Here is a 14,140-nt window from a genome sequence, read left to right on the forward strand (position 1 = left end):
TAACATTGAACAGAGTTCCATGTAGGTCCTTGTTGGTTATCCATTTTAACTATAGCAGTGTAAATAACCCAACTCCCTAATTTTCCCATCCTTCCCCTGCAGCAACCACAAGTTCATTCTCTAACCCTGTGAATCTCTTTCTATTCTGTAAGTAAGTTCATTTGTATCATTTCTTTTTAGATTCCACATGTAAGGGGTATCATACGATATTTCCCTTTCTCTGTCTGACTGACTTTACTCTGTATGACAGTCTCGAGGTCCATCCATGTTGCTGCAGATGGCATTATTTCATTCTTTTTAATGGCTGAGTAATATTCCATGTACCATATCTTCTTTATCCATTCCTCTGTCAATGCACATTTAGGTTGCTTCCATGTCGTGACTATTGTGAACAGTCCTGCAGTGAACATTGGGGTGCATGTATCCTTTCAGATCATGTTTTCCTCCGGGCATATGCTCAGTAGTGGGATTGCAGGGTCATATGCTAGCTCTGTTTCTAGTTTTTTAAGGAACCTCCATACTGTTCTACATAGTGGCTGTACCAATTTACATTCCCAACAACAGTGTAGGAATGTTCCCTTCTCTCCATATCCTCTCCAGCATTTATTGTCTGTGGATTTTTTGATAATAGCCATTCTGACTGGTGTGAGATGATATCTCATTGTAGTTTCGATTTGCATTTCTGTAATAGCACTGTTGAACACCTTTTCATGTGCCTCTTGGCCACCTGTATGTCTTCTTTGGAGAGATGTTTATTTAAGTCTTTTGCCTATTCATTAATTGGTTTGTTTGTTTTGATGATGTTAAGCATCATGAGATGTTTATAAACTTTGGAAACTAATCCCTTGTCAGTCACATTATTTGCAAATATTTTCTCCCAGTCTGTGGGCTGTGTTTTGGTTTATTTATTGTTTCCTTTGCTATGCAAAAACTTTTGAGTTTAAGTAGGTCCCATTTGTTTATTTTTGTATTTATTTCCATTATTCTGGGAGACAGATTGAAAAACATACTGCTGTGATTTATGTCAGAGACTGTTCTGCCGATGTTTTCCTCTAAGAGTTTTACAGCTTCTGGTCTCACATTTCTGTCTTTAATTAATTTTGATCATATGTTTGTGTATGGTGTTAAAGAATTATCTATTTCATTTTTTACATGTAGCTGTCCAGTTTCCTCAGCACCATTCATTGAAGAGACTATCTTTCCAAGAATTTGCAGTCTTGCTTCCTTTGTCATAAATTAATTGACCATTGGTGCATGGATTTATTTCCAGGTTTTCTATTTTGTTCCACTGATCTGTATTTCTATCTTTGTGCCAGTACCATACTGTCTTGATTACTGTAGCTTTGTGGCATAGTCTGAAGTCAGGGAGCCTGATTCCTCCAGTTCTTTTATTCTTTCTCAAGATTGCTTTGGCTGTTTGGAATCTTTTGTTTCCATACAAATTGTAAAAATTTTTGTTCTATGAGAAATGCCATTGGTAATTTATAATTTGGATTATATTGACTCTGTAGATTGCTTTCGGTACTATTATCATTTTCACAATATTGATTCTTCCAATTGAAGAACACAGTGTATCTCTCCATGCTTTTCCTTTTCTCTAGAATAAGGGCGAATGTGTAGATGATTTCTAAGAACCATTACAGCTCTTTTTTTAATGATGTTTAGAGAAAACAATGGATATTTATTTAGGTGAACATTGGGCTGTTTTGCTATGGTTTTGACAATATTCCATATATGACATGGTGTTCAAATCCAGCTCTTCACACCTTTAGCTCATAGTGAACATGGGATCAGCTGAAATCCCAAGACTTCCCTACCTTTTTTAGATATAAGGTGTTAGTCTAAAGTCTGTTCTATAAACTCACTGATTCACAGCGTTTGGAGAATAACTGAATATTTCAGTCTCAAAAGTATTTTCTTGAGTGGCTTCCTAGATCAGGTTAAGTATACATTATATGCATTTTAGTAGTAGGTGTAGTTTAGATTCAGTACCTAAAAGGATGAGTTATGTGGTACAGTGGTGGAACTGTAAACCTTTCTAGTTGTCAGTGTGGCAAAATAGTATGAAGAGCCCTAAAAATGCTGACAACTTTTGACTCAGCAGTTCTTTATCCAGGAATCTACCATCTCCTTTATATTCTTTTTAATGATTTAAACATAATAAAAATAAGATTAGGCTTGTGGTAAAGAAGAGAAACATATTTTGGTATATCACTAATGGTCTGTGCAAGCTGACAGACCATTTATAGCAGTTGCTATAGCAGCTGCTAGTGTTTCTAACTCTCATCTGTACCTGTCCAGGTATTTGAATAACTCAGTGACCATTCTCTCCTAATAATACAATATTTTCTGCATGTGCACACAGCACCAGCAGGCCCACCAGTTGGAGTGAAAGTGACGTTGATAGAGGACGACACTGCTCTGGTTTCATGGAGACCTCCTGATGGGCCAGAGACAGTTGTGACGCGCTATACTATATTGTACGCATCCAGGAAGGCCTGGATTGCAGGGGAGTGGCAGGTCCTCCATCGAGAAGGTAAGTATGACCAGAATTTACCAAAGGGCGCGAGGACTAAGACTATTAATGATAAGGAAACAAAGAGAAAGAGGGATCTCGAGTTCATTTTGAATTTATATTTATGAAGTAACAAATGACTAAGGATTTTGGTTTTATTACAGGGACATTGGGAAGCCATCGACATACTTTAAGCATGAGCATAATTCATGCTTCAGGAAGCTCACTCTGAGTATTATGAATAGAAGAGGTTTGGTAGAGGAGAAGTAGGGGTAAGAGTAATGCAAGCAGACTAGAAAATGACTGTTGTGGTCCAGGAAAGAGAGAAGCCTTGACTAGGTGGTGAGGATTGAGATGGAAAGGAGAGAGAGGTTGAAAGACACTGAGGAGGTAAGATTAACAGGGCTTGGTAGCTAAAGAGGGAGAGAGAAGGTAAGAAAGAAGGAATTGTTACAGGTAACTACTGTATTTCCTGTGGTTGTGTGTCTTGCATTAGAGTAACAAACAATGGTAGAAGACCTTGTTTAATGGAGAAGACCTTTGTACAACTATTAAAATGGTCCATATGCAAATAAATTGACCCATATGAATATCAGTGTCTACTTAAGTACAGGGAAAAGTCGATTAAGGCTTAGGAACATTGAATTTAAATTTTTTAATACCAACTGTATTTTGCCTGAGAAAAAAATGAATTCTAGAACTCAGTATTCTTATTTCATGCTGTTATAGTATGTCCTTTTTAGATTTTTCATTTGGACAAGTCCCACAAGTTTTTGGCTGGATCATCACATAAATATTATAGTTTCATAATTTTGATACTTAAATTTTTAAAAATTAAAATACAGCTCAGCTGGTAAAGAATCTGCTTGTAATGTGGGAGACTTGGGAAGATCCCTTGGAGAAGGGAACAGCTACCCACTCCAGTATCCTGGCCTGGAGAATCCCATGGACTGTGTATCCATGGAGTTGCAAAGAGTTGGACACAACTGCGCGACTTTCACTCACTCATAGTTGATTTTGATATTTTCTTAATTCAGATATGCATGCTAGGAAAAGAACAGTTTTCCAAGCAATTAAAAGCTTAAGAAGGATTTTGAGAAGGAAGTTTGTTGGCCATCTAACACTTTACAGTGCCAAGTACTTCCACATACATTTTACCTTTTAAGGGGAATATTTACCCGATTAAGAGAATATACTTTAAGATCACTTATGTGGATTAATTAATATAGAACACTTTTTGTAACTATAAAACATATAAATGGTAACTGTAGCTAGTAGTTATATATTCATATTTTTCACTAAGCATGTGATTTCCTAGTTACTGAACAGCCTGAAAAGTAATAAGTACCTGCTAGCAATACAGTTTTGTATTTTATCCATTATCTATTGCTAAATAGCACACCACTCTAAAATTCAGCCATTTGATTTTCTCACACTCTGGGAGTCAGCAGTTTAGCCTGGGATCAGCTGGGCAGTTCTTGTGTTGGTCTCTCCTGAGGTCACTCATGAGGTTCTAGCCATCTCAGAGTTTCAACAGAGTGCAGGTAGCATAAAAAACATGAAGAGATTTCCAAAATCAGGGAGCGAGAGGGTAGGACGCTCCACGTACAAAGAATCAGACCTCTGCCTGATTCACATTTGCTAACATCCCACTGACAGGCAAGCCCATACTTATCTTAGTGTGGGTAGAGCCTGCCCACAGGTATGGAGAGATAGAGGCATAATTTGTGCAGGACTCTTCATCCTATAGCTGGCTACCATATTCTTAAAATACATAATTCAGTTTTCATAAATTAATTCCAAAATGATCTCTTGACCCAACATTTGTCCAAGTGACTAACTTGATGTAATGAGTGTTATTTGTAAGTACTAGTAGAAGAATTTTAATCTCATGAACACATACTTCCTTTACCTTTTTGTGTGTACCTTCCTGAAAAGAAACAGTATTTCGTTTTGGTACTTTTTATTGCATTCATTTGTCAGTTTCAGACAAGGCTCAGAAAGCAGTATTTTTGCCTCACTGATGGCCCAGTAACCATCGATGGATTGTAATTGGAGGTTTTTACTTCTTCTAACTATATAATAGTGCATGGAGAAGAGAGAATCCATTTCTGCCATGATGCTGCTTCTGCAATTTTAAGAAACGTTATCAGTGAAAACCTTTTTTGTTAAATGTAGGGAACCTTTTTCATAGCTAATGGTAGTAATTTGTAGTGAACAAAAAAACAATATAAGTAAAATGTAATTGAGTTTTTTTTTTCCAAAGAGAAAAACACAAAGAGTTTGAGTTGCCCACTTCTAAACAAAAAGCAAACAATATAACATGGCATTTACAGAAAAAGAAAGTAAAGTGGTCTGTAGTACCTAATTATGGCAACTTTGGGAAAAGGTAATAGTGTAGAAGAATACAGGGGGGGAAAGGGAAGAATATCAGTATCTCTTTCATATATACCTATTAATTATCTTATACATATTATGTTTTTATACATTTATGTATAATTCACATATTTATTACCAAATAGAACAAGTTTTTTTCATTAGTCAAACATTTAAAAAATGTTCCTGGTAACGATATATTTGTGGCTAAAATGGGACATGGTAAAATGGTTTAGAAAAATGCAGTGTGAAAGTATGCTTGTGTGTAATTTAAAGTGGGTCAGAAATGATAGCCTTTACCTTCCTGATATGCGGTAGATTAGCACAAAGTACTCAATTATTTTAAAATCTACAAGGCACTGTGAGAAATAATTCTCTACTATCTACTACAGCAGTTTCTTCATAGATTAGTTTCCCAAGATGATAAAGGTACCTTGCTTCCAAAAAAAAGTTCCATAACTAAATAAGTTTGAGAAACGTTATGCACTATTTCCTATTAAGAATTCCTTTCCTTCAATAAAGGAGTTCATCTAACTTAATATTTACTGAATAAATTGGACTACTTATATTAAGAACCTATTGAATTGTTAAATATTGAGGGATTGCTATGTGTCAGGGTCTCTTCTAGGCATTGGCAGTACCACAATGAACAGAGCAATGTCCCTTTCTTATTGGAGCATGCATGTCAGGCAACAAACAGATATGTTCAGGTAGTGTCATAAATGCTATGAAGAAAGCTACAGTAGCGGAAAGAACAAAGCAGTGGAGTTGGTGAGTAAGTTCTTTTGAAAGAAATGGCATCTGAGCACAGCCATATGGATATCTGGGGGAAGTGCAGAGACCCTGAGATAGAAGTGTGCTTGACATTTTAGAGGAACAACAAGGAGGCCAGGGAGGCTAGAATGAAGGGAAGCATAGGAAGTGGGAAATGAGATGGGGAGGTAGCCAAGAGAAGATCTTGTAGGCAGACTTTTTGGACCATAGACTTTTTCTAAGAGGGATGGAAGACATTGATATCGTTGACATTTTGAAAGGATTTCTTTGTCAGCATCCTAACAAACAGCCCACCTGAAAAACTGACTCTAGAGAGGTAAGCATAGAAATTGGGAGACCATTTAATACTCAGGTGTCCGTGTAAGAGTTAGTGAGGGTTTGCGTGCTAAGTTGCTTCAGTCGTGTCTGACTCTTTGCAACCCTATGGACTGTAGCCTGCCAGGCTCCTCTCTCCATGGGATTCTCCAGGCAAGAATACTGAAGTAGGTTGCCATGTCTGCCTCCAGGGGATCTTCCCAACCAAGGGATTGAACCCACGTCTTTTATGTCTCCTGCGTCATCAGGCAAGGTCACTGTGATAATAAGGAAGATTGTAAGAAGCTATTAGAACGTAATTTAAAAGAATGGTCTCCTCAGTTTGCCACAGGTTGATGTGGTGTGTAAGTAAAACAAAGAGAAACAAAATTGATGGAGGAAATCACAAGTTTAGTTTTGAGCCTAGTACATTAGAGATGCCTGTTAGATGTAAGAGAGGTTGGGTAAGCAGGGAGGGTTAAGTGCGTAGGAGAGGTATGGACTAGGGATATAACTTAGAAGTCATCAGTATGGAGATGATGTTAAGACTCTGGAATTGAAAAAAATCACTTAGTGTTGACAGAAGAGAGAAAGGTATGAGATTGCATTCTGAAGCTTTTCTTCATCCACAAAATCTCACCCTTTGCTTTTATATTTTAAATGAACATTCCTTTAATAACAAATGGCTCATATTCTTATATAAGTTCAATTGGTATTTACTGAGAATTATTGTGTACAAAGCATCATGCTAGCCACCTTCAGTTGTGCAAATGTGAAAAAATTTTCTGTTCTCCAGAAAGGAAAGAGGGAATATCAGAGGTGAGGAAAAAGACTTACTTTCATTGATCATATACACTTGTGTCACATGCTTGTCCATGGTAGTTTATTTAATCCTTATAGTAATTATATGAGGTGGGAATTATTGCCCCCATGAGGAAAGTATACTTCAGTGACGTGTCCCAAGTTGCAAATTACTTGGTTGGTAACATGCCAGGATTTGATCAACATTGATCCAATGCTGAGCCCGTTACATTGTCTGGTTTGTGAAGCTCCTAGTTGAGTTAAAGATTCAGATGCATAGAAAAGGCTAGAGATTGAAATAATCATGCCAACTAGAATTGAGACTGCTTGCTGAAAGAATACAGGGACAATCAGATTACTTAAGTACTTGGGCTTGACTGTGCTCATAATGAAGACTTTCTGGGGAAGAAAGGGGAACATGTGTACACACACACATACATACATACACACACATACACACACAGCTCATCCGCTTGCAATGTTTAAGTGAATTTTAATTTTAGGTAGTGATTGGTTTTGCCAAGCACTCTCTAAAATTAAATGTATGATATGATAAATTGGAAGCAATTTATTTATATGTCTGTCTGTGAAGAAATTGAAATTTTCTTCCTTCTAGCTAATTGTAACATGTCCCAAACATTGTTGCTTTTTAATTCACCTGGCTAAGAATACATAACAGTGGAAAGACTCTTCCTGATTCTAAATAGAGCTTGGTTTGTTTATTCAACAGTTGTGTGCTCAAGTAGCTCACACTCTCTCCAGGCCAAGTTGAAACCAGAGCACAGGAAAACAAACCACCTTTAGCTCCTCGAATTTCCACTTTGTACAGCTGCCTCCCTCCATGTGACCTGCAGAGGCAGCCTCTGAATCATGACCTCAGCTCTAAGATCACCCGCACTTCACTTGCATAATGAAATATACTACTGTAGCAAGTGCACTGGAGGAGCCAGCTCTGAGCTGGTGGTGAGTGAGGACTACCAGCAGTTTTAAGCTCTTTGAAACTATTTTAAGGGTGCCCTGCGTCACAAAAAATGAGAAGAAAGCACCATAAGGAAGCTAGGTTTCCCTGTGAATATCCACCCACCAATGCAGTGCAGGAATAGCTTCCTGGCTGAATTTCTCTTATATCTGCTTTCTTAACATTAGGGCTAGTTCCTAAGGTGAGAGCCCCTTTGTAAGAAAATACTTAAATGCCATGGCAGGACAAGAGCAGAAAGACCCCTCAAGAAACAGGAGTGCCCAGATAGGAATCCGTGGCAGTCATGCCATCAGAGAAGGTACCCTTCAATACCAAATATTATATATAAATTCAAATGATAACTACTTCTGGAGAAAAGTAGATGCTAGCCATGTTGCTACTGGTAATTTTGATAGTTAATCTGGGGTTAATCTAGTTAATCTAGATCTTCAACACTCTGAGGTTCCTACATAGCTTTGGCATTTTCTGACCTGTTTATATTCAAGAAATCTGAGAAAATAATGAGGAAGATGAAAAGCATATTCATACTTTCAGAAATAATTGTGTTTCTAATTTAAGAAATAAGATCAAAATCATCCATCACAGTTGCTGTAAGTGGTTTAAACATTTCATAAAGGTAACAAAAAGACAGCTCTCATCCATTTCCCTGGCAGTCCAGTGGTTAGCTCTCAGTGCTTTCACTGCCGTGGCCCAGGATCAATCAGTAGTCATGGAATTAAGATCCAGCAAGCCACAGGTGTGGCCAAAAAAGAAAAAACCAAAAAGCCTCACATTGGATTTTTTTTTTAAGTGGACGTTTTTATTTTTGGCTGTGCCGCGCATTAGTTGCAGCACGCTGGATCTTTGTGGCATCACGCAGCATCTTCCACTGCACTGCTTGGACTCTTCTAGCTGTGAAACTCAGTCTCCAGAGCGGACAGGCTTCAGTAGTTGTGGTGGCTCAGTTGCTCTGTGGCATGTGGGGAATCTTAGTTCCCCAACAGAGATGGAACCCACATCCCCTCCATTGCAAGGCAGATTCTTAACCACTGGACCACCAAGGAAGTCCCTCACATTGGATTTAAAAAATCTAATTATAATTGTGGAATCTGAGTTTTTTGTGTCATTTTCTCTTTACCCATGTTTGAAATATTCCATTTTAAAATGTTTTCAATGCTATTTGTATCCATACCTGTGTAGAGAGTAAAACATTATACAAATATGTGTTTATTTATATTTTTTAGTAAAAAAAAGTGCTGCTTTTAAAATTACAAACAAAAATATATGCTACTCTTAAAATTACCGAGAAGGATTATATATGGGCACAGTGTTAAATGAAAACTCTAGGATATAAAAATATGTGTAGTGGATATGTACTTACACATGTATGGTACATACATAAACACACACACACAAATACACCAAAATGGTAACAATGGGAGATTGTTATTTTATTTATATGTGTTTTTATTTTACAGGTGTTCCACAATAAATGTGATACTTTTATAATCAGAAGAATACTTTAAAAATAAAGGATCATGAATGTGTCAAAGAGTGACTAAAAGATAAAGTTTATTTAATTTGTAATTGATGTATTTATAGGAGCAATAACCATGGCTCTGCTGGAAAACCTGGTGGCAGGAAATATATATATTGTCAAAATATCTGCATCCAATGAGGTAGGAGAAGGACCCTTTTCAAATTCTGTGGAGCTGGCAGTTCTTCCAAAGGAAACTCCTGAGTCAAATCAGAGGCCCAAGCATTTAGATTCTGCTGATGCCAAAGGTCTGTATGCTGCCGTAATCACTGATTTTCCTAAGGAAAAGAAAACACCCGTGCTTTTCTCTAGCTCCCCTGTGCTTTATTTCTGCTCCTACCTTGGCCGCACCCCTGAGCCCACGCTCAGCCCCTTGAATTGTTGCTTGTGAGGCTCACATGACGGGAAGCCGCATGGCTCTGTCTGCACTCCCACGTGGAGACACACTTAGCTCGGAATCTCCTAGTTCTGGGACGCAGGACTAGATGCTCCCTTTTCTTCCTCCCTGGGGCGGTGTGCCTGTGTGCTGATGCGGGGTGTGGCAGGGACAGCTTTAATGGAGGAAATGCCAGCTGAACTGGGCAGGATTAAGGGCACTTAGTTCTTCAGAGGGTAGCCATTCAGTGCTGTGTATGTCTTAAGGGGAACACAGGGGAAGAGAGAGAGAGACAGAGAAAGGCAAGGCAGTCAGATTTAAGCTCAGGAAGGAGGTAGCCATAGTAGCTGTTATATCATCAGGGAAAGTCGTGGGCAAAGCTCATATGTGCTTCTCAGATACCTCGCTAGTCAAAGTGTCCAGGGACCAGCAGTGTGACTATCTCCCAGGAACTTGTCAGACATGCAGAATTGCATATGGGCTTTACCCTAGACCTCGTGAATCAGAATCTGCCTTTAACATATCCTTTAGTGACTGTTATGCACATTAAAGTTTAAGAAGCACTGTTATATGAAAATACATAATGAAAACTTATCTTCAATATGCACATCTCCTTTTAAGGTAATATGACATGAAAGGTATCTTTGGCCCATCAATGAACATCTTTGTCTTGTGCCTTTTAGCATTATAAATTTTGAACTGATGTTCATATTTGATATAATATCTAGAACTCATATTTAGAATCTTCAGTATGAGAAGATAAGCCAATTTTAAGTTCCCTGATAAAAGAGTAATACATCTTTTTTGCTTAGACACGGATACTGTCAAAAGTTTTCCTATGTGAGGAAGACAAATTATTGAAAAGCTGATATCTAAGAATTATGATATATGGGGTCATTTATTTTTTGATTGATTCTGATACATGTACTTCCCTTTCTAGTTTATTCAGGCTATTACCATCTGGACCAAAAATCAATGACCGGCATTGCTGTAGGTGTTGGCATAGCCTTGACCTGCATCCTCATCTGTGGTCTCATCTTGATATACCGAAGTAAAGCCAGGTGTGTTTCCATTGCTAGAGCTGTTGAGCTGATTAACATTTAAATTACAGTAACCACAGAAACAAAATCAAGTGCCTTTTAGAGGAACTGGGATTTTCCCACTTAAAAATGAATGTTTTATTACTTGAGTTCTTGCAGCTAGAGAGATGTGCTTACTCTGGAAGATTATTCTCTCACCATTTGAAAAAAATTGCTGTGCCAACAAAATATTCTTAAATGAAGACCTAGTGTCCTCATTTTCTTGGTATTTTGAGAAACACAAAGTATATCCTTTGGCTTTTTTTTTTTTTTTTGGCTCTTTTTTTAATGACATGCTTAATCTGATGTATCTCCTGATTGGAGAATTCCTTACTGCCTGGACTATTTTCATATTTAAGTAGCCTGAAATGTCTGAGTCACTTGAGAGCTCTACCCTCACCACCACAGGACACATGGTTGGGAGTCTCCAGACATGGATTAAAAGAAATGTAATAGCTGGGGATTAGTTCTCTATAAACTCTTTGTCGGGCAGTTTTATCTGTGATTTTGACTTCGGCTAAATTCTCAGCATTCAGGGAATTTGTCTGTTTCTAAACTTTTATATTTTGACTTTTGCCTTCATTTATTTTCTTGAAGTTCTCTATTAAATTAAAAAACTGAAGTCAAATACACATCGTTTTTAGGTAATCTCCATCACTAGACTCTCTATTGTTAGAGGTTTTTCAGAGTTTATTCTGTATGTTTTTGGTACTTATGCATAGAAACACAGTACACACAAGTGTGTTTCATTTTACTATTCAGTTTTCTTGTTTCCCAAGAACTTTTTAATGAAATCTTTCTGTACATTGTTTTAGTGATGCCCAGATCTTGCAGAAGTGCTGCTATAAATTTGTCATCATTAATTGTTCTGTTAGTGTGAAAATCTGCAGACCTGAAGGAGAACATGTAGATTTTAAAAATTATAATTTCTACATAAATTATAAATAAGCAACAATAATTAATAGTACTTTGTAAATAAATATTAAGGCTTTTACTAAGTATTTGTAAAAAGTAATTTTATATAAACAGACATTGGGGCCAAAAAACAATAAGAAGCTTTCTTCCATCATAAAAGTTTGCATCAGTGAGTTGGAGTTAAAATCTAGTCATTTCTAAGGATATTTGATAAACAAGCATTAAGGAAGTCCATTGTTTGCAAAGTTGTGAATGTCCCAGATTTCACCAAGTTTGGTACATTTGCCTTTCTCTTCTTGTTGCCTTAGAAGATTTCCTTTTCATTCAATATTTCAGGAAATCAACTGTCTCCAAGACAGGCCAGAATGGAACTCAGCAGTTACCTCGTATCAGTGCCTCCCGAGCCAGTGGAAATGAAGGGAAGAACCTGGAAGGAGCCATAGAAAATGAAGAGTCCTTGATGCCAATGATCATGCCAAATAGCTTCATTGATGCCAAGGTACTCTGAGCTGATGGGCTGTTGTGCTGTGTAATCTTTCCCACCACTCATCTTCTCTTTATGTGTAAAATCTTACCCCAAAATTATATATTAAATGTATGATGGCCATAGTCCACATAATGAAATGTGAAACCATTTCACTCAGATTTTTCCTTGCATAAAATTTGGGGAGAAGAAGATAGGGTAGATAAAAGAATAAAAGATGAAAAAGATAAATAAAAAATGAGCAAGTAGCCTAAATTCATTTAGTTTGGATCATATCGAGCTGAGATATTGTAAATAAGGGCACCAAGGTTATCAGTCCATATTTACTATAATCTGGATTGTTCTGGATATACTGGATGGAGCATTTTTTATTAATCCATTCTAAATTTAGTTTATTTGATTTTAGAACTAAATGGAGCATCAGAATATTCCAGATGTAAATTACATTTTAAAAAATATGAAGTATCTGAATAGGTGTTTCAAGATCCTTCTCTTCATGGCCTTAGGAAGTTGGATACAGTAAAGAAATTCATTGGAGGATGTCATTTCATGTCCTTTCCACTGCTGGTAGTAGTGGTACAGTGATAAGCATTATGAACACCAAGTGAAAATTATTTTTAGTCACATTGCAGCATTAGATATTGTGCATTATTAAATAGTTCTCATAACCAGCATGTTATAAATAAAGTATCTGCAGACTGTAACCCAGCTCAAGCCAGTTCGTGGCCTGTTTTTGTATGGCCATCCTGAGCTAAGTATAATTTCTACATTTTTAAAGGATAGTTTTGGGATGACAAAAAAGGAGAAAGAGAAAAATGAAGCAGAGGCCGTATGTGTTCTGCCCTTTGATGGAAAAAGTTTGCCAAATCCTGTTACACATTCTTATCCAACCCTTCCCCCAAATCTAGAATATCAAAAATATAACAGAATTTTGGGAAGTTTCAATATTTAATTTTATACAATTAAATTTAACAAATGCAGTTTGCATGTATCTAGCTATCATGGTGCTATATATGATACATGCAATGGGTAAATAATAGTGAATTGATTTTTGCTATTCCTGTTTTCTGTTTTGTTATAACTTAATTTAGCTTTTATATTCTGATACATAAGCCATTTAACTTATTTCAAACTAATCTAGAAAATCAGAACCTAAAACTTTTAAATAAGCACAAAACTACTAAAATACATTATTGTTGTGTTATTATTAACTTGTAAATAGACATGAGAAGGGATTGAGGAGAAGTGAAAAGGGGAAGAAGACATGGGAAAGAGAGAGAATCTAAAGTGAAGGAGGCAGAGCACAGTTGGGGGCCTGAGTGAAGCAGAGGGCAATTTAGAGGCCAGGTCTCTGACTTCCCTTGGATTATTAGCCCAAGAGTTGATCCCCTGTCTATCGTCATTTTGTTGAGGGTATGCAGGTTCATTTTTAAAAAAAAATTTTATAGCATTTAAAACATTGATTGCTTTTGACTGCTCTGGGTCTGCATTGCTGCGTGTGGGCTTCCTCTAGTTGTAGCAAGCAGGGGCTGCTCTCTGGTTGTGGTGTGTGGGCTTTGCATTGTGGTAGCTTTTCTTGTTGCAGGGGATAGGCTCAAGGCTCACAGGCTTCAGGAGCTGTGGCTCGCAGGCTCTAGAGCACAGGCTCAGTAGTTGTTCTGCAGCATGTGGGATCTTTCCGGACCAGGGATCAAACCTGTGTCCTCTGCACTGGCACGCAGATTCTTAGCCACTGGACTACTAGGGAAGCCCTGTGAGTCTATTTTTATCTGCCTAAATCCTTTTTAAAGTTTTCAGTCATGTGGAAAATTTGAAAAATAATAAATGCACAAATAATTGTCAGTATCTTTTCATAGTTCTGTATCTCTTGCTATATATTTTTGTTCAGCCTGTCATTTGAAAAAAAATTTTGGGATTATTACACTTCAATCCAAATACTTCAGCATTTGTCTCTTAGGAATAAACTTATTATATCTTTTTTTATCACTAACAAATACCCCATAGTTGTTGTGTGCCACTGTGTAAAAGAAG

At 37.2% G+C, this 14,140-nt stretch overlaps 1 protein-coding gene across 1 annotated transcript in view; it reads left to right on the plus strand.

The window, feature by feature from the left end:
- Nucleotides 1-14,140, plus strand: part of PRTG (protogenin) — a 138,584-nt gene that overhangs the window by 123,284 nt on the left and 1,160 nt on the right. Inside the window, exons 15-18 of the mRNA XM_069596441.1 lie at nucleotides 2,366-2,536; nucleotides 9,321-9,503; nucleotides 10,572-10,692; nucleotides 11,962-12,124. Coding sequence (XP_069452542.1) covers nucleotides 2,366-2,536; nucleotides 9,321-9,503; nucleotides 10,572-10,692; nucleotides 11,962-12,124 — 638 coding nt within the window. The remainder of the gene's footprint in view (nucleotides 1-2,365; nucleotides 2,537-9,320; nucleotides 9,504-10,571; nucleotides 10,693-11,961; nucleotides 12,125-14,140) is intronic.

This window comes from Ovis canadensis, chromosome 7, assembly GCF_042477335.2.
Source record: "Ovis canadensis isolate MfBH-ARS-UI-01 breed Bighorn chromosome 7, ARS-UI_OviCan_v2, whole genome shotgun sequence".
In the NCBI taxonomy this organism is placed as follows: Eukaryota; Metazoa; Chordata; class Mammalia; order Artiodactyla; family Bovidae; genus Ovis; species Ovis canadensis.